This window comes from Thecamonas trahens, assembly GCF_000142905.1.
Source record: "Thecamonas trahens ATCC 50062 unplaced genomic scaffold supercont1.53, whole genome shotgun sequence".
NCBI lineage: Eukaryota > Apusomonadida > Apusomonadidae > Thecamonas > Thecamonas trahens.
The window spans coordinates 166,674-189,853 of record NW_013657627.1 but is presented as its reverse complement, the minus strand read 5'-3'; the positions used below and the strand labels follow the sequence as shown (position 1 = coordinate 189,853).

The window sequence follows — 23,180 nt, the reverse complement described above, 5'->3', positions numbered from 1 at the left end:
CCCCCAGCCACCGCCTGCGCGCCAAACCACCACCACCTACCCAGCCACCGCACACACACACACTCACACCACAGCCACCTCCCCGTCCCTTGCCCGCGCACGCACACACACACATTCACAATCACACACACATGCTTCGCCTGCACAGACGCCTGCTATGGATGAAAAGGTGCTCGCTCGTCCGCCGTTCCGCTTTCTGCACGACGTGGTGGTGGCGCTGGTGGCCAAGCGGCACTTTGCCGACGGCCTGTTTGAGCCGGCAGAGCTCGATGTGAGCAATATCAAGGGCAAGGCTGACAAGATCGCCTTTCTGACAAAGGTCATCGATGTTGTGGGCATCGCCCTTGACATGAACGTCCCGGTCAAGCCAAAGAAGATCGTGGCCGGCCTCGAGCCCAAGCGGACCAACATCTTCCTCACCATGCTGGCCAAGGCTGCCGTCTCAAAGTCGGTCGACATGCCCGATGCCGTACGCCGTGTCCGCGCCGGTGAGCACATGCCCGAGCGTGGAGCGGCGAAAGCCAAGGGTAAGGACAAGGCAAAGGCAAAGGCAAAGGCGCCCGCACCTGCGCCCGAGGCCGAGCCGCAGGCCCCGCCCGCAGAACCTGCAGAGCCAGCCAAGCGCCCGGCGCGTCCGTCGTCAGCACGCGGCAAGCGCCAGCGGCCGAAGCAAGTTCAGGCAGTGCCGGCCGAGCCGGCGCAGGCGGATCAGAACGAGGCGAGCCGTGGTCCCGAGCTGGCGGCGGCGGCAGCGCCGCCTGCAGAGCAGCCAGCTGCCGCACCAGTCGAGCCAGCCACTCGGCAGCAGCCAATCATCCGGGCGACGACGAGAACGGGGCCGCCCAAGGCGCGCACCGGTGGACGGGGGCGCCCGGGCTCTGGCGCCGACCGCACTGTCGTCAACAAAGCCATCATCCGCGACGACGACTCGGGCGACGACGAAGACTTTATGGCCGTCGGCGGGGCCGGTGGCAGCTCGCGGCCGGCAGCAGCTAGCTCGGCCCCCGACGGGAAGCTTGTGGCGCAGCTCAAGTCGGCTCAGGCCAAGATCCAGGCTGTTGAGGCCAAGCAGGCCGAGACGACGCAGGCCTCGGGCTCAACGGGTATCATTCTCAAGAAGAAGCGCGCCGGAGGCTCGGCCGGCGGCTCGGCAGGCTCGGCTGCCAGCGCACCAGCCGTAGGCGCCCGCGAGCTTGGCGAGCTCTGCGATGCTCTGCAGCACGCCGCGCCGCAGGTCACCAAGCTCGGCCAGCTGATGGACTACGTGCAGGAAGACATGGCGTCGATGACCCGCGAGCTCAACGGCTACGTCGCAGACGCCGAGTCGCACAAGGCCGCCCTCGCCAAGCACCGCAAGGCCGCCGCCGCAGAGCTCGAGCCCTTGGAGGCCAAGCTCCGCCAGGTTGACGAGGCCATCAAGAATCAGCTCGCCAAGAATCTTGCCCTCAAGGCCACCATCATCCGCAATGATGCCTCCATCCAGCAGCTCCTGGCCTCGCTCGTCGTCCGCTGATCGGTGATCCCAACTCGCAGCTCGGCCCACCCGCCCGCCGCCTCACCCAGCGCCGCCGTACACACCGCCCCCTATCACACTTGTCCCCCCCCCCCCCCCCTCTACCGATGGATCCAAGTCATAGACCCAGCCCGCCACCACCGCCTCCGCCTCCTGCAGCCATCTCGGGAAGCCCACACACGCGTAGGCGCAAGCGGCGAGCAGAGCCGGTGGCGATAGGGGGAGTCAGCCTGGCTAAAAAACATTGTGGATTCAGGTGCCCGAAGACTCAGAAAAGTGATCACGCTACGCTCGAGTTGTCCCCGCCGGGGGAGCCTGTTTACGCGCCCAGGTCCACCCGCCGCGCCCACACTCGATGGCTCAACCATGTCTTGGCTATGACTGCTCCTCCTGCTCCGGCAGCACCATCACGCGCTGCAACGCCTGTTCAACTCGCTGTGGAAGGCGACCAGTCCGGCGCGCGATCAACCAGCGAGCGATCACCGGCGGCCGAAAAAGGGCGTGAAACTCCGACCGGCAAGCGCGAGCCGGGCGAGGCACCGACGGCAGCCGGGCAACTGGGCGAGGCTTCGCCGGGCGAGGCACCGACGGCAGCCGGGCAACTGGGCGAGGCTTCGCCGGGCGAGGCACCGACGGCAGCCGGGCAACTGGGCGAGGCTTCGCCGGGCGAGGCACCGACGGCAGCCGGGCAACTGGGCGAGGCTTCGCCGGTGGCTGAGCAGTCGGGCGAGGCGGTGCATCCATCGCCGCCGCTCACGTCTGCAGATGCGCAATCACCAGCCGCACCACGATCACCGGCTGCAGGCCGGCTGCCGGCGGCGACGGGCCAGCTGACGTGCTCGTGCAAGCCGCAGCAGCGGATTGACGGACCGGCGATTGCATGCGACGAATGTGGGACGTGGAAACACATGGCATGTGTAGGGCTGCCGGGCGGACGGCATGTGCCGGAGACGTTTCTGTGTGCAGAGTGTGCGCAGGGCTCGGCCGCGGCAGCCGAGCGGCTGCGCGAGCGGATCCGTCAGCTCGCGCGGCCGTACGTGTACGCGGCGTACCGGCGGCTGGCCACGGCGCGTGGGCTGGCGGCGTCGCGGACGGTGGGCAAGCGGCAGGCGGTCGACGCGCTTGTCTCGCACAGACCATGGGGGCCTGATGAGGAGGCGGTGCTTGCCAGCGTCGAGGCCGCGGCGGCGAGCCTGGTCCGCGGCGCTGCGTCGGTGGCGCGGCTCCACGCCCAGGGCGTGATCGGCGGCGGCTTCCTCGACCTCATGCCCGCGCGGCGGCGGGAGGTTTTTGCGGTTTTTGCGTCGCCCGAGATCGAGGTGGCCGGAGTGATGATACGGACGCGGGCGGCGCCCGACGCGGCTGTCGTCATGGCGTACTCGGCAGCATCGGCCGAGGTGCAGAGCGTGCTGGACGCCAATGGCGCCGCGCCGCGCTTGGCGCCGCCGCCGCTTGAACTGCTAGACATGCTTGACGACGGGACGCCCAAGTCGGAGAGCCCGCAAGACGAGCCGGGGCGGGAGGCGGCGACAGCCGGGCCTACGCTTGCAACCGAGCTCCAGGCGCGGGTCTCGCGGATTGTGTCGCAGCTGCCTGCGGTGCCTGCTGCCGAGTGGCATGGCTCTGCCCCGGTGTGTGCCACCTGCCTGCTCCCGCTGGCGCACCCGGCGCCGATTCCCGACTACTTTGTGTCGACGCGGGCCGGAGCGTCGATCGCTGCCTTTGTGGCGCACGGGCTCTCGCGCGACGTCGACCTCTGGGACGACCACGCCGAGGCGAGGTGCATCGTCTCGCCGGCGGGCGCAGCGGTAGTCGGGGTGGAGACCGCTGCCGAGCGTGCGCTGTACGCGCTCACCGACTGTGTCCACACCGTCCATCTCGGGTGCATGGCGGTGGTGCTCAACTCGCGATGCACCGAGAACGTTTGCCCGCTGTGCAAGACTCCGTTTGCGGCGGTCGACCTCGAGTACGTCCACACCGTCCTCGGCTGGCATCGGATCACCCGCGGGTAGAGGCGGAGGAGCAAGCGGTCACTCGTCGGTACGGGAGAGCCAGAACGGCATGTACATGAAGCCGAGAATGATCGACCAGAGGACCAGGGCCGGGAGGTAGGTCTTGACGATGGCGGACCACGAGGTGTACCTGCCATGGAGGAGCATGTACAGCCAGACGGAGATCATGCCCCACCGCGGGGCCCAAGCCCAGGCCGGGACCGGATAGCGCATGACGTTGAGGCACTCGGCGACGTGGTCGTGGCAGTTGTTGCAGATGAGGTTGTGCATGCGATGGCGGAACTCCTCCGAGCCGGCTGCCACGCCAGAGTCCCACAGGCTCCGGCTCTCGCTTCCGCCGTCACCGCCCATGTACTCAAACATGGGCGCCACCTTTGCCGGTGGGCCGAACGCCGTCGTCCGCTTGGAGACGTTGATGGTGTACGGACCGGCAAAGTCGAAGATCGTCCCCTCAGAGTCTGTCAGGCCCATGTGCCCGATGAAGGGAAGGAGCCAACTGTAGTGGGGGTGGTGGTGAGTGGGTGCGGTGAATGTGGGCTAGAGGGGGGAAGGTGAGGGGGAGAGGAGGGAGAGCGTACGTAATGAGGGGAATCGGGGTCCACACCATGGTCGAAGGGAACCGCTTGTCCTTGTTCATGGTGGCTGGGATGGGGAGCCGGGGCATGGAGAGGTGGCTCGCCGGGGGGAAGAGCGCTGGCTCAGCCGCTCGCGGAGGCTTTTGGCGGAATGGGGATGAGGTGGGGGGGGGGAGGGGCGCGGCACAAATTTTCTTGCCTCTGGACCAGCTCTGCTCCTGTTCTCTTATCGCATGCAACGTTGGTTGCGACGGCTGCATGACTCCGCCCCCCCTCCACACACACATTCATCATTTCTCCCCTTCATTCCATCGCAGCCATCTGGGCCAATGAGCAGCCGCTCTCTCTCTTTCCCACACGCGAGCTGCACATTTCGAATTTTGGGAGAAAAAGTCGTCTCTTGCCCAGATCACCCGAGCGCCCCTTCGCCGCTACTCTCTCCACCCACCGAGCCCCAAGCAGCCATACATCTTTTCCTCCTCCTCCCCCCTCTCTCATCATCCCTCCCCCTTGCCGCAAGCCAACCATCAGGCCACAGGCCATCCGTGCGGCCTCCTTCTTTCTCACTCTCTCCAATCCCTTCCGAAAAAAAAAAGGATTGGCGTGTGGCAACGTTTCCCCCTCCGGCACCGCACTCCCACCTCACCACCTCCCCCCTCCCCCCCCTCCCCCATCCTGCCATACACCTCTCCTGTCCCATGTCTCTGAAGATGGGCAGAGTGGTGGCTGTGGCTGTGGCTGTGTGGGTGGCTGTGGTGGCTGGCTGCAGCGGGGCGCAGGCGGCGTGCGACACGGCGGCACCGTCAACGGCGAGCAACACGGGAGTGACGGCCGGCAACGCGCTGGTGGGCTTCCTTCCGTACGCACGCGGGAGTGGAGTCGGGCGGTACTCGTTCCCGCACTCGATGGAGTACTCGTACCTGGCGCTGAAGGACGTGGTGGTGGGCGAGGGTGTGTACCAGTGGTCGGTCCTCGACGGGCTGCTGGCCGATGCCGCCGGGCGAGGCAACCAGCTCGTCTTCCGCCTCTATCTCGACTACCCAGACTGCTGCGCAGCAGGCGGCGGGTACGAGACCGCCGTGCCGGACTATCTCCTCTCGCCGCCGTCGCCGGTCACCTTTACTCCCTACTCGGAGTACGGCGGCGGGCAGTCGCCCGACTACGGCAATCAGCGCCTGGTCGACGCCATGACCGGCGCCATCGCTGCCATGGGCGCGCGGTACGATGGCGACAGCCGCATCGCCTTTATCATGGTTGGCCTGCTCGGCTACTGGGGTGAGTGGCACACTTACCCAAACACAGCCCAGATGGCTCCGCAGGCCACACAGCTCGCTGTGTGGCAGGCCTACGACTCCGCCTTTGCGACCACCCGTGTCGTCGTCTCCTCCGACCAGCTCGATCAGTGGCAGGCATCGGACCCGCCGCCACTCATTCCGTCGACCTCGCTCGGCTGGCACGATGACAACTTTGGCGTTGGCACGTACTCGGCCTCGAACCCGCAGAGCTGGTACACTTACGATCGCATGGCGGCCCGCGGCATCGCCGACCGCTACCTCGTCGCGCCCATGGGCGGCGAGGTCCAGCCCTCGGTCCAGCCCAACATTTTCCGCAACTCGTACTCGGGCCACCCGTTCCTGCCGTCGGCCCAGTCGCTGCGCTTCTCGTGGCTCCTGTATCACTGGCTGTTTGAGAATCCGAGCGCAGACGACGGCCGCGGCGCAAACGCCCTCGCCGCCGTCACCGAGCTCGGCTACCGCTTTGTCATCTCCAACGTCGACGCTGACCCGTGCAGCTCACCCTCTCCTTCGCCCTGCCTCCGGCTGGCGGTCACCGTCGACTCGATCGGGCTCGCCCCGTCGTACTACGACCTCGTGGTCGTCGCTTCAATCGACGGCGAGTCCGCAACATCTTCGTTTTCGCTGCCAGCCGCCTCAACTGTCCCGGGCTCGAGCCCAGTTGTCGTTGGTGAGATCGCCTGGTCCGGCACCGTCGGCTCTTCGGTCGGCGTCACGCTCTCGCTCCACTCGCCGCACATTCTTCCCTCGCAGACCATTGCGCTTGCGCAGCTCTCGGGTGTTGTCCCCGTCTCGTTTGCCGGCTCGTGCACCGGCTCGTGCACAAGCCCGCCGCCGCCGCCATCGCCATCGCCATCGCCGCCACCGCCATCGCCGCCACCGCCATCGCCGCCACCGCCATCGCCATCGCCGCCACCGCCATCGCCACCACCTGGCACCCCACCCATGTCGCCACCGCCATCGCCATCGCCATCGCCGCCGCCACCATCGCCATCGCCATCGCCGCCACCGCCATCGCCACCACCTGGCACACCACTCATGTCGCCACCCCCTCCCTCTCCCTCTCCCTCTCCCTCTCCTCTTCCCCCATCGCCTACACCACCATCACCATCTCCGTCACCACCTACGCCGCCGCCTCCTGCTGTCTCGACAGCCTCCTCCTCAGTCTCGGCCGGGCAGATTGCACCGTCCAACTCGCCGTCGCCGTCTCCGATTCTAGATCAGCCAATGTGGATGTACGGTGCTGCTGGTGGTGGTCTTCTTCTCTGCATTGTCGCCGTCATCGCGGCCGTCGTCATTCGCAGACGCCGCGCGTCGTCGCCCAGCGACTTTTACCACTTTGGCGAGGCTGGCGGCTCGGACGTCCGCATCATCGGCAGCGCCCCGCCACCCCTTGCTCTTGACACTCTGGCATCGCACCCACCCTCGCGCCCTGCACCACTCCCGCCACAGGCCAAACCGTAGGTTTGAGCACATCACCGTCCACGGGTTCACGCCACCGAGAAGCCGACCTCGACGCTGACGGCCGCCTCGATCTTGTCACCATCTCGCCGTGGAACAACAAGCTCGGCTGGTTCCGCGCGCTCGCCATACCGGGCACCTTTGTGACTGCAGAGACCATTTTACTCGCCACCAAGTTTCCGCAGAGCGTCATTGCTGCAGACATGGACGGCGACACGCTCATCGATCTTGTCGTTGCCTCACTCCACGACTTGGAGCTCTCGGTATTCTACAACTACGGCGCCGCATCAGACACTGCTGCTGGCAGCCGCGCCGTCGCTGTCGACAGCACCAACATCAGCTTGGGCGAGGCGATTGCGAAGTACAGTTAGCTCGGCCTCATGGTGAATGGCGCGCTTAAAGGCAGCCTTGCGCTCTGCATCGAGCGCGGCTTCAAGTTCTCGGATACGCTCGGTGTCCACAGCAGACTTGGCCACGACAACAGGCATGCCGTTGACGTCACCAAGCTCGCTGCTGGCAGCTTCGTCGGTGGCGGCGTGGTACGAGTTACGGATGCCTGCGCCGACGACAGTGGCGCCGGAACGGAGCGCTGGCGACGCAGCGTTCGAGTCATAGTGGACGCCGAGGCCGAGGCGGCGCATGATGCGCAGGTTGCGCTTGCGAATAAAGGGAATGAGTCGGAGGAAGGGCAGCGTGCCAAAGAACCAGTACAGGAGGATGGTGAAGAACGAGAGCGACTGGACAAGAGACACAAGGGTGTTGACCTCCACGTTGCCGTCAAGGTCAACAGCTGCAGTATCGTTCGACGAGAAGAGGCGCAGAATGGAGCGCGAGAGAATGTAGATGCAGAGGAGAGCAACAAGCGAAATGGTCTCCATCAGGTTGCCGAGCGAGGTGTTGAACGGCGCGAGCCAGCCTTGGATGCCGAGGGCACCGGCAAGAATGAAAACGACGTTGACGGCGGTGAACGCCGAGGTGACCGGTGCAACACCTACGACGGCAGCAATGGCAATGCGGCGGGCGGTGAGAATGAGTTCAAAGCCGGCGGCGCCTGGCCGGTACGAGTCGTACAGGATCGAGTACTTGGTGCGGACGTCGATGTGGTTGAGGCGGCCGAGGCGCTTGTGGCGCTGGAAGCGGCCGAAGATGGCAAACAGGGCGAGGGTGTAAACGCCCATAAGCGTGCTTCCCACAATGATCATACTCAACCAGACGTCACCACCCCAGCAGCGAATGTACGGCGCGGCGCGGAGGTAGCTCACACCAGTAAGAGGGTCGGACGAGCATGAAAACAGCGAGAAGTACGAGACCAGGAGCGGAAAGTAGAGGATGTACAAGGTGAGGACACCAGTGGAGAAAAGGGTCTGACCCATGGCACTTGCCCGCATCGCCTGCCGCGCCGACGCGACGTTCCGGCGGGTCGACGCGTCGGTCGAGCCGCGGGCTGACCAGGCCTCACGAAGCTTGCCCACTGCAAACCAGAGCGACGAGACGCATCGCGCGATGAGGAGGAGGATGGCGACGACAACCGGCACCCACATGATGACGGCAAAGCCAGACTGGTAGTGGAACGACGGAAAGCGGCACTTGTTGCGGAGCGAGGTGATGACGAGGTTGTTGAACTCGACCAGGTACGAGAGCGTTTCCGTCGGCGGGAGAACAGTCCCGGTAATGACCGCCAGCGTCTGGAAGAAGACAAGAAAGCTCTTGAAGAGACCTTGACTGACGGCGAGAACTTGCTGGACGTCGCGGACAGGCGTGTCGCCGAGGAAACCACCCATGGACTTGTTCGGGTCCGCCGCCGACGAGCGGGCCGAACCGCCTGCACGTGGCGCGTTGAGCGAGCCGAGAAGCGGGGCCCGCATGTCGCTCGAGCGTGTGCGGGTCTCACGCTCGGCGGCATGCCGCGCGGCGCGATCGAGCGGAATTGACTTGCGCAGGAGCGAGTATATCATGTAGAAAAAGACACTCGAGTAGATGAACGCTGACGCGTTGCCGTCGAGGTCGTACGGCGTGAGTGCAACCGGAATCAATACCCAGAGGAGAAAGACCTGCGTCATTTCGGGCCAAAAAGTCGAGAAGAAGCCGCGGATCGACCGTGCCTCATGGAACTGCCTGCGAAGTTTGAGGCGATGGCCGGAAGTCTCTTGGGAACGGAGCTGGAGGGCAACGACAACCACAATCAAGGTGGCCAGGATCGAAATGACCGTCCACCCCAGTGACTGGTGGCTGAGCGGGCACGGGATGCAGCCCTGGGGAGACATGTAGTAGTCGTCGGAGCAGACCGAGCAGAGCCGGCCCTCGGAGCCCGGTCGGCAGACGCTTGTAGGCGGGCTGCACGAGAGGCCCGGGCCGTCGGGCCGCGGCTTGCACTGCACGCCTTTGGCAAACTCATCAAGGGCGCTCCGCTGGTCGTTGGGTCCGAGCGGGTTGCACGCAATGGTGTCATCGAGCTGCGGCACGTCGGAGCAACGGATAAAGAGTGTGGCGTTGTCAAGCGCGGGCGCCGGCCAGTAGCCACGGAGCGGCGCCACAACGTTGGAAAAGGCGGCGTTGCTGCGAAGGACACACTCACGCGAGTTCTGACAGTATGAGTACGTCGGTTTGCACCCGCTGCCATCCTCTAAAACGCGACCAAAGTAACCTTGGGCGCAGCGGCAGAGCGACCGCCGATAGTATGTTGGGTCGACGAGAACCGTTGACCGAAGGTTCTGATCCTGGATCGACGGGCAGTAGTAGTGCTGGTCGGTAAAGTCGAGCTGGGAGTCATAGGTCGGGACAAGGAACGACGGGAGTTGACCCGACTCGGCGGTCATGTTGTTGTTGACCAGCGAAAAGTAGCGCAGGTTCGACTCTAGCGCAAGGCCAAAGATGAGGGGAATGTCGCCCGTCAGGCTGTTGTTCGCCAGATTGAGGTACTCGAGCGGGTATGGGAGGTAGAACGGATAGACGACCGACGACGACGGGAGCTTGGACGAAATGCGGTTGTGCGAGAGGTCGAGATGCGAGAGCGAGGGAAAGGCCGAGAAGAGGAGCGACGGCAACTCGCCCTCGATACCGAGGTCAGAGAGGACCAGAGTCTGCAGGCGGTTGTTGACTGCGCCGGCAGTGAGGATGCAAGAGACTAGTGTCTGCGAGTTGGGGAGCGACGAGACAACGAGGCTTTGGAAGAGCTCGGAAATGGTGTACATACCGTTGTGCCGCGAGGCTGTGATGAACGGCTCGGCAGCGCCCATGACATGCGGGAGCGCGCCGACGCCGCGGACAGCCACCGCATCGTCCCAGACGGCCTGCCACTCCCCGCCGCGAGTGGAGACCGGGCTCGGAGCGCCGAAAGTGGAGAACGGGTTGGACGAGAGGTCGACAAAGGTGAGCGGCGAGACCCACGAGCAAAATAGGTTGCCATTTGCGTCGCGCCCAGCGTTGAGAAAGAAAAGTGGCGGGGCGGTGGAGAGCATGTTGTGCCGGAGCGAGAGAAAATCGAGCGAGTTCATGTCGTAGATGCGCCAGTTTGGATCAATGGCCGAGAACACATTGTCGGAAAGGTCGAGGACACGGAGCTTGTGCAGCTTGCCTAGACAGGAAGGGATGGTGCCATTGAGCGCGTTGGCTCGCAGAATGAGCGAAGTCAGGTTGACGGCGTTGTCCATGTGGTGCGGCAGCGAGCCGCGGAGGTCGTTGGCCGAGACGTCGATAGTGACTGCTCGCGAGCCGGGCAAGAACAGGACGTCCAGACCCGAGACAAGGTTGTTCTCGGTGAGAGTCACATTCATCGCCGTGGCCTGGAGTGCAACGCCGAGCGACGGTGGGATGGATCCGTTGAGCGAGTTGAACGAGAGATCAAGCGTGCCGAGAAATGAGGTGGCCGAAAAGGTGTCGGGCACCGTCCCCGTGAGCATGTTCTGCGAAAAGTCGACAAGCGCAATGAACGGAGCACGAAAGATGCCGCCGCGGATGCCGCCAGTGAGATCATTGGAGCGGAGCGAGATGAGTGAGACGCAGCGGAGGTCATCAATCCATGCCGGCAAAGTCCCGTTGATGTTGTTGCCTGAGAGGTCAAACACGTTGAGTGCAGTCTGGGCAAGCGCTTCGTACTCGTGAGGAATAGGCCCGTAAAAGCTGTTGGACGCGAGCGAGAGGCCGATCAGGTGCATACTACCGATCCAGGGCGGGAGCGGGGCCGGGTCAAAGTGGAGACTCGAGACGTAGAGGAAGTGCAGGTTGGGCAAGTGGGCGATGCACGACGGGAGGCTGCCGGTGATGGGCATGTCGACGAGTGCCAGCTCGTTGAGGAACCACGAGATCTCGCAGATGGTGGAAGTCAGCTCGCCCTTGAGCCCGTTGGCGTTGATGAAGATGCCGTCGACCACAAACGGCGGATCGTACTTGAGATTGGGTGCGAGGATGGTGATGTTGTAGCACTGTACACCAAACCACGAGACACAGCTGCCGTCGGCAATGAGGTAGCAGCATGGGTCCGAGTCCGGCTGGTTCCACCCCGAGTTGTCGTACCAGTTCGGCCCGTCGAGCTCGGCGTACAGCCGCAGCAGCGCCGCGCGCGAGTCCAGCGACGTCACGTTGCGCCACTCAGGCGGCGGCGGGACGACCACGACGTCGTCATAGCAAAGAGAGTCCGGACCAGGCGGTGGTGGCGCCGCAGACCGTGGGCCTGCCGACACGGCGCGGACAGCATGGCGAGGCGTGGCAGCAGTAGCAGCAGTAGCAGCAGCAGCAGCAGTAGCAAGGTGCGGCGCGGCGTGGGCGAGGTGTGGTGGGAGCGGGGGCTTGCGGGCGGGCGTGGCTACGGCGAGGGCCACGGTGAGGGCCAATGTGACGAGGAGGAGGGGGAGGGGAAGGGGGGATGGCATGGGAGGGGAGGAGGAGGAGGGAGAGTGTGGTGGTGGTGGTGGTGGTGGTGGTGGTGGTGGTGGTGGTGGTGGTGGTGGTGGGTGAGGTGCGGCCACACGTGATCACCCGGCACCAGGCACGGGACGGCAAGGACGGGTGGCCGGGGACGGGGCGGCGGCAGGACGGGGCGGCGGTAGGACGGGACGGTGGTAGGTGGTGCACTTGTCGTACTTGGCGGCCTGGATCTGGATGCCGGCGGCAGGAGGAGGGAGCAGGAGAAGAGGCGTGGGCGGGGCGGGTGGCGTGGTGGGGGTGGTGAGTTTGGTGGGGGTGGTGGTGAGTGTGGCGCTGGCGGTGGTGGTGGCCGGTAAAGGCGTGACGGGGGACACAGGCGCGGCCAAAGGCGGCTGGGTAGGACAGGCCGACACCGGGGTGTGGCCAGTGTATGCTGGGTCGGGCGAGGGCTGGTCCGCCGAGGACGAGGCGGGGCGGCGGGTGCATGCGGCTGAGGTCGAGGCGCACATGCGCGTGCGCGAGGCGCAGGTGTCGGCGATGCAGGCGGCGGCTTTGGAGGAGGCTCGGGCAGCTGGACGGAGACAGGCGAGAGCGGCGGGAGTGGTCGGCGGAGAGGCAGGCGGCTCATACGAGCTGTTGCAGCGGTTCTTTTACGACTTTGGCGGGCCAGAGTGGGCGCTATCGTACGGATGGCTGGAGGGCCGCGACCCGTGCTGCATTCCAGGCACCTCGCCGTGTCGGGCGTGGTACGGGTTGGAGTGTGCATACGACGGGCCAAACGCTACGGTAGGTGTGGTGGAGAACGTATTGTTCTCGGACAACAACCTCAACGGGAAGCTGCAGCTGATTGAGGACTCGCTCTGCCAGATGCCGCATCTGGTGACGCTGGCTGTACTCAACGAGAACATCACCGGGACACTACCCCAGTGCCTGGCGTCGATGCCTGCACTGCTTCAGCTCTACCTTAGTAACTTGAACCTCGAGCCTCAGCCGCTGCCGCTGTTTCTGGCCTCGATGAAGCAACTACAGGTACTCGCCCTTGCGGCAGTCAACCTCGTTGGACCGATCCCGGACGAGGCCGCCGCGTTGACGGGCTCGGTGTTTAGTCTAATCCTTAGTGACAATACGCTGACCGGGACCATTCCCGAGTGGCTCTCGCATGCTGGCAATCTCACCAGCCTCGTGCTGCGCTGCAACGCGCTCGAGGGAACGATACCGCCGTCGCTCTTTGCGCGCAAGTTTGCGCTCCTGGACCTCTCACAGAACAAGCTGAACGGGAGCATTCCGGACGCCTTTCTCCCGTACCAGTACTACGTCTCACTCGACTTGTCGCACAACCAGCTGGAGGGCACGCTGCCGCCAACGATCGGCTACGTCGCGTCCTCGTACTTTCCGGTTAACATCACGCTGGCGGGCAACATGCTCTCTGGCGGCGTTGACGTCCTCTTTCCAGCCTACAGCAAGCTCGCAAGGCTCAACTTGGCCAGTAATAGGTTTTACGGCACTATTCCAGCCGCTGTGGGGTTGGCAAGCAACTTGTCCGAGCTGGTGCTGAGCGACAACAAGTTGTTCGGGACGATTCCGGCCGAGATCGGTAATATGGGCCAGCTGGAGCTCCTTAACCTCGCCGACAATGAGTTTACCGCCATTGACCGCTCCATGACGCTGTACACGATACCAAAGCTTCGACAAGTGTCGCTCCGGGGCAACAGACTCACATGGCTTCCGCCCTTGGTCTACCTCGACGTGGTCGTCGAGGACAACAAGGTGACGCAGTGTGCGTATACCTCGCTGATGACGTTTCTGGATGTGAGTGGCAACCCGATACGACCGCTGAGCGGGGGTAGGCGGCTTCGCATGGGTGACATCTTGTCCATGCTCATTGCCTCGGACATTGGTGTGGAATCTGCGCTGCTCTCATGTGTACAGGGCTTGCAAACCGGGTATGCGAGGCTCAAAACGCTTGCACTGGCGCAGATCGGACTCTCTGGCTCACTCATGCCGACGATTTTCGAAGTATTTCCAGGCATCTCACACCTGGACCTCCAGGGCAACAATCTGGGCGGGCCGCTGCCGCAGTCGACAACGTTCTTTTCGTTTACGCTTCCGTTCTCGCTCGAGTTTTTGGATCTGAGCAACAACGCGCTTAGCGGAAGCCTGCCGGCAGTGTACGGGCCGGCGCTGGAGACGAACTTGCAGTTTCTCGGCTTGCGTGGCATGGACATGCAGATGAAGTTAGGCGCGGAGTTGCCAACGTTTCTGCAGCCGGACTGGACGACGGTTGTGCAGGGGACAGTCGACGGCAACTTTGTGTGCCCGGGCCTGACTGCGCCGCACTCGCGGGCGCAGATCCACGTGGACGCGACTTACTACCACCGGACGCTCTGCCGGTGCTCGCCGCGGTTCTGGGGCAAGGTGCAGGCGGACGGCAGCGGCTGCCACTCGCTTGCCACGTACTGCGACGACGAAAAAGAGTGCATTGTGCACGCGCCGAGTGCAAACGAGACAGTGTCGGTGGCGTCGACGGCGGTGGTGGTCTCCAAGGGCTACTGGCCGTCGCCGAGTGCCGACGCGGCGGTGTTGCTCATCCGATGTACCTCGCTGCCTGTGCCAGCTGATCAGATTGCGTGCAATCCTGCGGGTCGGCTCGAGTGCACGCCAAACATTGTGAGAGGCGAGAACGGGGAGACGCTGTCCAAGTTTTCATGCAAGCCTGTGGATGAGGTCTGTCGGTGGGGCCACTCGGAGCGGCTGTGCGGCAAGTGCGAGACCGGCTTTTTCCGGACTGCTGTCGGCTGCCGGCAGTGTACAGGGCTCATCTCGTCGCCATGGACGCTAGTCTTTGGCTTGATCTTCTTCTTCATCTTTATGGGCCTGGCCATCCTCATCCGGACTCGGGACCCGTCGCCACAGATGCAGCGGATCCGGGAGCACTTTCACGAGCAGCGGACGTTGCGCGAGTTTCTGACCGCGTATCGTGGCGAGCTCATCCAGGTTACCTCGCTCTATGTCTCTTTCTGCGTGGCAGTCGCCTTTGTGGAGCCATCGTGGGTAGAGACAATGCTTGCACTCTTTGCGACGACGTACTATGTCGTGTACTCGCTGCTGCGAAAGTCGCTGCCGCCGGACGAGGGCGGGAGTGGGCGTGGTGACGGCCGCAACGAGCGAACTGCGCTGCTCGCGCGCGCGCACTCTGACGGTCAGGACGACCGCGATGCCGTGGGCGGGTTTCTGGGCGAGACTCCGGTGCGCGACGTGCGCGAGGCGCTTGCCGTCGCGTCAGGCGTCTTCAAGTCGTTCGTGGTCTACTTTCAGACGCTTGCGGCGGTAACCAATGGACTTGTGGTCTGGCCAAAGTGGGGCTCGTTCATTGTGGCGCTCAACAAGCTGCTGGTGTCTGTGGCGCCGCTGGTGTGCCAGCATCCATCGCTGACATACCAGGATATGTTTCTTATTGTCATGCTCCTCCCACTCGGCCTTGTGGTTGCGATCTCGGTTCTATTTGGGGTCTGGGTGGTGTACCAGTGGTTGTGCAAGATCCGAATGGTGGCATCGGTCAAGAGCTCGGACGACGGGGCAGTCCGCGTGGCTGTGGCGCACAAGCTCTTTGCGGTCCGTGTTAGGACCGCCGGACAGGTTCTGTTTGCAGTTGTGGTCCTCACCGGGTACATCATGTTCTTCCCGGTCATGTCGACGTACTTTGAGCTGTACGCGTGCTCGCGCGACAACACGCCGCTGGAGCAGGGCAAGCAGCAGTCGATCAGCTACATGACGACTGTTCCGTGGATCCGATGCTTTAACTCGCACGAGTACTTTTCAATGTACATTCCGGGCTCGCTGCTGATGGTGGTGTACGTGGCCGGCTTTGTGTGGGTCTTCCACCTGCTCAACGCGCACCATCGCGGCGGTGAGCTGCGGCATGGCGCGGTGCGGCTGCAGTACTCGATTCTGTTCGAGTCGTTCCGCCGAGGAGCGTGGTGGTTCGAGAAGGTGCTGACCGTGCGTCGAGCGCTGCTTGCGCTGGCGGTAGCGGGCTCGGCAACAGCGTCGCTCTCGTCGATCGGGGTCACGGTAGTGCTCACCATTTCACTCGCCATCCAGGGCTGGTACGCGCCGTACTCGACGTCACTCGGCAACTTGGCGGAGATTGTGGGCCTCTGCTCGGTCATTTTCTCGTTCCTTGTCACCCAGTCGGCGCTGCGGGTGTATCAGGCGTCGTCGGCAAGCGAGTACAAGCTCGAGGGCATACCCGAGGTGCTCAACAACGTGGCGGTGTACAACGCGCTCGCCACGTTTGCCATCTACGGCCTTGTCGCCATCCTTCCGTTTCTGCGGCTCGTCCCGTCGATCCGGGCGCGCAACTGGAGGATCTTCCACATTCTCGGGCTCGGGCGCCCCGAGGGCAAGGCCACACCGGCAGTCCGCGCCGGCGCCACCACTGGCGCGCGGTGGCAGTCGCTAATGGTCTCGATGGCGGACTTGCCGCCCTCGCCGCAGAGCAGCGTCCAAAACGCCAACGCTGCGGCGCAGGCTGAGCTCGAGACGCTCCGCGCGCGGGTTGCCGAGCTTGAACGCGACGCCCGCGACAGGGCCACCGCCGCGCTGCGGGTGAGCATCAGCTTCCAGGCCGAGATGGACCAGATGCGGGCGAAGCTCGCCAAGTTGCGCGCTACCTCAGGCGCCTCCGCCGAGGAGTTGGTATGCAATGGTGGCGGCGAGGACCGCGAAGCAAGCTAGAGACGGTAAAAGAGACGGTGAGTTGCAAGCAGGCCAGAGAGGCGAGGCGGGAGGAGGCGAGGGAGAACGTACCAACTACGGTGGGCGAGGTGTAGCGCCGGTTGAGCCAGACGTAGTAGGCGAGGGTGGCGGCGAGGAAGACGCCCGAGACAAAGTACAGGATCTCGACCGCCGACGTCACCCTGTCCCATATGAGGTTGGCCGACGTGGGCATTCTGGAGACGGGAAGCGAGGGGAGGGGTGTGGTGTGGGCAAGGGAGGAGGTGGCGGGTGTGGGTGAGGTGGGCCAAGGCGTGGCGTGGCGTGGCGTGGCGTGTGAGCTGAGTATCAGTGACTGGCGACTGCGGGTACGACCGAAACACTGAAATTCGGGCGATTAAAGACGCTACAAAGAATATGATTCACATGAACCTGTCGGTGTGAATGTAGGCTACACATTAGTATGCGTGACGTGCATGTGAGTGGGAGCGATGACGTGTGGCAGGTGTCTATCTGGATGGGGGGTGACGACAGTCGAAATAGCAATAAAAAGGACCAGAATTGACCCAATTTTGGAAATAAAAATACAAATACATAAAATTTCGAATGAATTGCGATTAATATATAATTTACATTGTAGACTATATATACATAATTTTACGCATTTGTTTTTATATAAACTATAGTGTAAATGTTGCTGCGTTATCGAGAAAGTGCCTGTTCCACACTCATCGACTTCTGCGGCCTACTACAGGGCCCATCACTGGCCCTGTACACCACGAGGGTGCATCCCTCGGCAACAATGCAGCCTGCAGACGGGGAGCGCCCCACATCGCACTGAGGGGACGAATTTCGCGAGTGGTCTGGGGGCAGCCTGCATCGCGCTCACTGAGCGCATGTGATAGCGTTCCTGGAACGGTCTCAGAACGCAATTTTGGCGACCGGTCGTATTTGGTCGACTCCTGGCTACACAGGAAAACAGGATTGAACATGGAAAGACGTTCATTAGTGTGGATCACGGCGCGATCTGCAGTGAAAAGACACCCCATTCAGGGGAGCTTCAGCCGTGAACAAGGTGGCACTGCTTGGGCGACGGGACAAGCGGCGAGAGGACGTTGACAAAGGTCGACCACGGGCAGAGAACGTCCGGGCAGCCGGGGATCGTGACCTCGGAGCCGTAGCGGAGGAGGCGAACGGCGTGGGTGTCATCGCCAAGGAGGGCAGCAGCAGCGGGCGAGGCAACGGCCTTGTCGACGGCGTACAGCTCAAAGGCGACGATGCCGGCGTAGGGGCACCACTCGTCGCCGTAGAGGCCAAGGGCGGCAAGTAGAGGCATAATGCACGTGTCGTGGGTCCCGTACATGTGCATCTTGACTGGGGAGGAGCCGGCGACGGCGGTCTGCAGGTCGGCGACGACCTGGCCGATCATGGGACCCATGGCGTTGGAGCCAAACTCAGTCCGCGACGGGAAGCTGTAGGTGAGGCCGAGCATGCCAATAGCGGCGTTGGAGAGGTCAGCCCAGAGCGACGACGGGACGCTCGGGGGGAGCGGGAAGCCGTGGCACTCGTGGGCGTGCATGCAGTCAAAGGTGACGCCGAGCGAGACGTCGCCGTCCTTCTCGCCAAATGCGGCGGCAAGCTTGTCGCTCACAGGCTTGACCACAGTCTCGGTAAAGTTAGCGAGGACCTTGGACTTTGCAAAGTCCGCGGCGATCGAGGCGAGTGCGGGGCAGACGGCCGGGTTGGGGCAGACAATCTGAGTGGCTGAGTCGCGGACGGCGATGTTGACCAGCGGCAGGCTAGCGGTGGAGCCGGCAGCGTTCGGGCCAAGCTGATCTGGGTACATGCCCGAAATGAAGGCCTGAGCCGACATCTGGACCCGGATCGAGGTGTCGGTCTCGATGTGGACGGTTGTCGGGTCAAAGGCGGTCGGGAGAAGGCCGGCGCCGGCGACGTAGGCGGCACGGAAGGCAGCGCCGTTGGCGAGGTGCTGCTCGTAGCCCTGGGTCGTCAGCTGGCCGACAGCGCAGTTGCCTGGAAAGAACATCTTGCCCGGAACCGGCGCGATGCGGAAGAGCGCGCCGTACGACGCGGCGGGTGCGGCCATGCTGCGTGAGGCCTGGACAGCCTGAGCCAGCTCGCACTCCCACACCGCCGTGTCGTTCGGCCAGCACTGCGCCGCATTGGCCGGCGTCCGGTCGCCATGCCGGAACACCGCATCGACGTGGACAAGCTTCCCCGCTGCCGCCGCCAGCAGGCTCCGCGAGCCCTCGAGGCTCCCGTACTCGCCGGCTGTCGCCCCCGGCGCGATCCCGCAGTACGGCACCGCCGCCGCCGCCGCCGCCACACACCCGAGCACCACCACCAGCACGGCCAACGCCTGCACCACGCGGTTAGACGTCATCATGGTCACGTTGCAAAAGTCTTCTCTGCTGTCGGCGACAAGTGGGTCCCCGGCTGAGTACTTGGCCGCCTACCACTACCACCTCTCACCAGACCAATGGCGCTGTCGTAACGCCAACCCGTCGCGTGCCGCCCGCCGCTGCCCACCCGCCGCCTGCCGCCGCCTGCCACCCACCTGCCTGACCAGGCCACCCCACTCCACCCCCCCCACCCCCAACCAACCACCAACCCCCCCCCACCCACCCCCCTCCCCCGCTCACACACACATGGACGACCACATCCCTCCTCGCGAGATGCTTTCGGGCTTCACCGACGACGGTGAGCTGCACAGTACGCCCTCCCCAGGTCCCCTCCCTCCCTGACCGTTACCCCCTCACCCTCCCTCACCCCCCCCCCCATCCCCCCACGCACAGTCCGTAGAGTCGGTGACCTGCCGACGTACTCGCGCTCCGTGGTGGGCGTGCAGGGCGAGGGCGAGGCGGTGCTTGACACGGATGCCTTTGTCGCCACCGCCGCCTTTGAGCGGGCCCCGCACGAGGCGCCGCGCTCGGCGCGCGGCGTCGCCGCAGGCGCCATCGACGACGATCCGCGCATCGCTGCCATGCGCACCGTCGATGCCGAGCGTCTGGCCGCCTTTGAGGAGGCGTCCGCCGCCCGCTCTGCCCGCCTCGACGCCGCCGCCGACCTGCTTGTCACCCACGCCCACGGCCTACCCACCTTTGGCATCAACGTTGTCGGCGCCGCCCCGCCTGCTCAGCCCTCGCTCATCCTTCCAGACTCGCTGGAAGTCCTCCGCGGCACCGATCCGGCGCCCACATAGCCGCCCCGCCCTCCTCCCACCCCCCACCCCCTTTCATCGCCCCCCGGTCACGGGCACTGCGCACCTGCACTACCGCCCGCCCACACGCCGCCCGCGCGACCCATCGCATCGCACCGCACCCTCCCACCTCCACTGGATCGTAAAGTCTCTCTCTCCCCCCCCACACACACATACCCAACAGGCCGACTGGTGGTTGGCCATCCCTGCGCCTGGTGGTTGGCCATCCCTGCGCCTGCGCCTGCGCCGGACACAGTACACTGCACTCGTATGGCGAGCGAGACTAAGGCGCCGATCCATGCGGTGGCCGGCGTGGTGGCCGGCATGTCCGCCACCATGTCCACCTACCCGCTCGACCTGGTCAAGACCAAGTTCCAAGGTACGCCCATCCGCCCATCCGCCCAGCCCAGCCCCCTCCTTCCCCTCGTCTCCCCCCCACCCCTCCCCTTCCCCGCCCCCTCCCCCCTCCCCCTCCGTCTCCTCTGCCAGGAGGGATCCATGCCGCGTTTGCCCGCCGCCTGCCACTCACGCCCCTCCCCACCCCGCAGTCCACGACGGCACCGCCGGATGCAAGTACCCGCGCTACGCATCGACATGGGACGGTATGTACCCTCTGCTTCCTCTCCCCTCCCCTCCCATCCCCTGCGAGCAGCATCGCATCGCGCGGCTCCGCGCCCGACTCACCTCTCCCCACATCCCCTCGGCGGCCGGTTGCAGCGCTGGTGCAGATCTCACGCAAGCACGGCCTCCGCGGTCTGTACTCGGGCCTCTCGCCGAACTTAGTGGGCTCGGGCATGGCGTGGGGCCTATACTTTCTCTCGTACACCCGCTTGAAGGAGGCGATCCGTGAAGAGCGCGGCCTGGCGCCGGGTACGCCGCTCGGGCCCGGGTGGCACATGGGCGCGGCGACGGCGGCCGGGCTGGCCACATGCCTGGTGACCAACCCGATCTGGCTGGTCAAGACGCGGATGCAGCTGCAGCTCGACGATCCGACGGCGCGGCAGTACCGCGGTGTCGTCCACGCCATCCGAACCATTGCGGGCGAGGAGGGCATCCGCGGACTGTACCGCGGCCTCGGCCCGTCACTCATCGGCGTCTCGCACGGCGCCTTTCAGTTTATGGCCTATGAGGAGCTCAAGAAGCTGCTCCTCTACTCGCCGCTCTACGACGCCAAGATCCGGCTGCTACCACGCTGGATGCTCTCTGACGCCGTTGACGTCTCCTCGACCCACTCGGCCCGCGATCTCTCAACTTACGAGGCGTTGGCGGTTGGTGCGCTCTCCAAGATGTTTGCCTCGATCGTCTCGTACCCATACCAAGTCATTCGCGCCCGCCTCCAAATCCAAACCGAGGTCGACCGCACTGCCCGCCGCTACACGTCGGCGCTCCACGCCTTTCGCTCCATCATTGCCTCTGAGGGCGTGTCTGGCCTGTACAAGGGCCTCGTCCCGACCGTCCTCCGCGTCATGCCCGGCGCCTGCGTCACCTTTGCTGTCTACGAGCGCGTCTCGCAGCTCCTTCTCAAGCTCGAGGGTGATGCGGCCAAGTAGTGTGCACTAGGCCGGTGGGGTGATGGTTTTTTACGACTCGGCCGTCTTGGCCTCGAGCACTGTCAGGATGGGCGCCTTCTTCTTCTCGTACTTCTGGTTGATGGCGGCCACCTCGCGGGTCATTGACGCGTCGATCTGGGTAAGCAGAGCCTTGAGCGAGTCGAGTGGCATCGAGTTGAGGATGTCAGCCTGCTTCCGCGAGGTGATCTTGACGAGGTACTCGGGCGTGATCTTGTCCGGAGCCGAGGAATCGGCCGAGGCGCGGACCATGGTGCCGTCGTCGGGCGCGTCGACGCGGGCCATGGTCCCGGTGTAGTCATCGTCGTCGTCGTCTTCCTCGGACGCCTCTTCGTCGTCCGACTCAAAGTTGCGGCCCTTCTCCTCGATGATGGTCGACGCGCGCTCCATCATCTCCAACAGCGACGAGCGCGAGTGCTTCTTGTTGACAAAGGCGTGCTTGAGGAGCTGGGTCGCTGTCGGCCGGTCCGCGGCCTCCTTGACAAGACACGACGCAATAAAGTCGTTGAACTCGTCCGACCACTCGTCCGGCGACGTCAGCGTCGGCGACGGGCGCTGCGGGATCATGAAAATGGCCCGCATTGGGTGAATGTTGCACAGTGGCGGCCGTGAGTCCGCCATCTCGATGCACGTAATGCCGAGCGACCAGATGTCCACCCCGGTCGAGTAGCCAATCTCCTGGATCACCTCGGGTGCCATCCAGTACGGCGTGCCGATCACGGTGTTCCGCTTCGCGTCGTCGTCCTTCAGCTGCCCGGAGACCCCAAAGTCTGCAAGCTTGGCCAGGCCCTGGTCATTGATCAAGATGTTGCCCGCCTTGATGTCGCGATGGATCTTGTTGTTCTTGTGCAGGTACTCGAGGCCCTTGAGCGTGTCCGCCATAATGCACCCGATCTGCTCCTCCGTGAGGCACTCCTTGCACACAGACATCAAATCCGCCACAGACCCGGACCCACAGTACTCCATGATGATCCACAGCTCGTTAGCAAGCAGGTAGTTGCCAAAGTAGTTGACAATGTACGGGTCAGACAGCTGCTTCATGATGTTGATCTCAATGATGATCTCGTCCAGGTCGTCCTCCATCGCAACCTCCTTGATCGCCACAATCTTGCCCGTCCGCACGTGCATGGCCTTGTACACAGACCCATACGATCTGTCCGCCCCGCACCACACATTGCGTCTTGGTCAGTAACCCGTCCGCCCGCCTGCCCTCCTTCCCCCCCCTCCTGCTCCCATCCCACCCGCCGGCTGTCCCCCCGTCCTCGGCCCACCAATTCCACCCGCCCCGCCACCCGCCCGCTCTGCCCCGCCCTCCTCCTCCCCGCTCCCTCCTCCTCCCCGCCTACCTCCCCGCCTGCCTCCCCGCCTGCCTCCCCCTCCTCCACCCTCCCTTCCTCCTCCCTCCCTTCCTCCCCTCCACTCTCCCCCCCTCCACTCTCCCCCCCCCACCCCCACCAACCGATAAGAAGCCCTTCATCACCGCAAAAAACTGCCACGCATGCTCCTCCTCCTCCCCCTCCCACCACCACCACCACCACCACCACCATCTCCTCCACCCCATGTACATACCCTTCTCCAAGCTTCTCCACTTTCTGGAACACCTCGTTGGGGTCCTGCCCCAGGTCCGCTGCCGACAGCTCAAACACTGTCTCGTCCATCCCGCCTCTTTGGCCCGAAGCAGAGCTGGGTGTCTCGCGCCCGCGCCCACCCGCCCGCTGGCGCGCCCCCTGCCGCCCACCACCCCGCCCACCCCATCACCCCGCCAACACAATGCGTTGAGCCGGAACGAGACCGAACACGAAGACAACTACCACACCCAGCTTCTGCCTATGATCGGGGGCTATGCGAATTGTATGGCACCTTTGACAAGATTAATTGTCCGCGGGGGATTGTTCTGAAGCCGCCCGCGGGGAGCAACATCAGGGCGGAAGATAACTACGCAAAATATGTTCAATGT

At 64.2% G+C, this 23,180-nt stretch overlaps 8 protein-coding genes across 8 annotated transcripts in view; 4 read left to right on the top strand and 4 right to left on the bottom strand.

The window, feature by feature from the left end:
• The window catches only part of AMSG_12284 (uncharacterized protein), a gene marked incomplete at its 3' end in the record, with an annotated part of 3,698 nt that extends 173 nt beyond the window's left edge, over positions 1–3,525 (top strand). The window contains exons 2-3 of the mRNA XM_013898656.1: positions 149–1,504; positions 2,035–3,525. Coding sequence (XP_013754110.1) covers positions 149–1,504; positions 2,035–3,525 — 2,847 coding nt within the window. The remainder of the gene's footprint in view (positions 1–148; positions 1,505–2,034) is intronic.
• Positions 2,985–4,162, bottom strand: AMSG_09721 (uncharacterized protein; the record flags this gene model as incomplete). The annotated part of the gene is made up of 2 exons (XM_013898615.1): positions 2,985–4,021; positions 4,104–4,162. The coding sequence occupies 2 exons, from the start codon at positions 4,160–4,162 to the stop codon at positions 3,544–3,546; spliced, it is 537 nt and encodes a 178-aa protein (XP_013754069.1). The 3' UTR covers positions 2,985–3,543.
• A 636-nt stretch (positions 4,163–4,798) lies between these two features.
• On the top strand, positions 4,799–6,859 carry AMSG_09720 (CBM6-containing protein; the record flags this gene model as incomplete). The annotated part of the gene is made up of 3 exons (XM_013898614.1): positions 4,799–6,178; positions 6,223–6,435; positions 6,575–6,859. The coding sequence occupies 3 exons, from the start codon at positions 4,799–4,801 to the stop codon at positions 6,857–6,859; spliced, it is 1,878 nt and encodes a 625-aa protein (XP_013754068.1).
• Positions 6,860–7,252: 393 nt separating this feature from the next.
• Positions 7,253–11,549, bottom strand: AMSG_09719 (uncharacterized protein; the record flags this gene model as incomplete). The annotated part of the gene is made up of 3 exons (XM_013898613.1): positions 7,253–7,269; positions 7,305–11,442; positions 11,496–11,549. 3 exons carry the CDS (start codon positions 11,547–11,549, stop codon positions 7,253–7,255), a joined length of 4,209 nt encoding a protein of 1,402 aa, XP_013754067.1.
• A 677-nt stretch (positions 11,550–12,226) lies between these two features.
• AMSG_09718 (Hcr2-0A) lies at positions 12,227–16,456 on the top strand (the record flags this gene model as incomplete). The annotated part of the gene is made up of 2 exons (XM_013898612.1): positions 12,227–13,931; positions 14,016–16,456. 2 exons carry the CDS (start codon positions 12,227–12,229, stop codon positions 16,454–16,456), a joined length of 4,146 nt encoding a protein of 1,381 aa, XP_013754066.1.
• Positions 16,457–17,427: 971 nt separating this feature from the next.
• AMSG_09717 (lysophosphatidic acid phosphatase type 6) lies at positions 17,428–19,432 on the bottom strand (the record flags this gene model as incomplete). The annotated part of the gene is made up of 2 exons (XM_013898611.1): positions 17,428–18,908; positions 19,277–19,432. The coding sequence occupies 2 exons, from the start codon at positions 19,430–19,432 to the stop codon at positions 17,496–17,498; spliced, it is 1,569 nt and encodes a 522-aa protein (XP_013754065.1). The 3' UTR covers positions 17,428–17,495.
• A 493-nt stretch (positions 19,433–19,925) lies between these two features.
• AMSG_09715 (folate transporter/carrier) lies at positions 19,926–21,742 on the top strand (the record flags this gene model as incomplete). The annotated part of the gene is made up of 3 exons (XM_013898610.1): positions 19,926–20,034; positions 20,204–20,257; positions 20,373–21,742. The coding sequence occupies 3 exons, from the start codon at positions 19,926–19,928 to the stop codon at positions 21,203–21,205; spliced, it is 996 nt and encodes a 331-aa protein (XP_013754064.1). The 3' UTR covers positions 21,206–21,742.
• On the bottom strand, positions 21,160–22,909 carry AMSG_09714 (STE/STE20/MST protein kinase). The gene is made up of 2 exons (XM_013898609.1): positions 22,793–22,909; positions 21,160–22,376 (listed from the first exon to the last, which is right to left on the bottom strand). Exons 1-2 carry the CDS (start codon positions 22,879–22,881, stop codon positions 21,236–21,238), a joined length of 1,230 nt encoding a protein of 409 aa, XP_013754063.1. The 5' UTR covers positions 22,882–22,909; the 3' UTR covers positions 21,160–21,235.
• Positions 22,910–23,180: the final 271 nt, after the last annotated feature.

Bases quoted from the DNA above. Each gene is read 5' to 3' on its own strand.
- AMSG_09714 (XM_013898609.1), bottom strand. From the start codon at position 22,881: ATGGACGAGACAGTGTTTGAGCTGTCGGCAGCGGACCTGGGGCAGGAC. The intron at 22,377-22,792 runs GTATGTACATGG...CGGGGCGGACAG, and splicing joins GTGGAGAAGCTTGGAGAAGG to ATCGTATGGGTCTGTGTACA.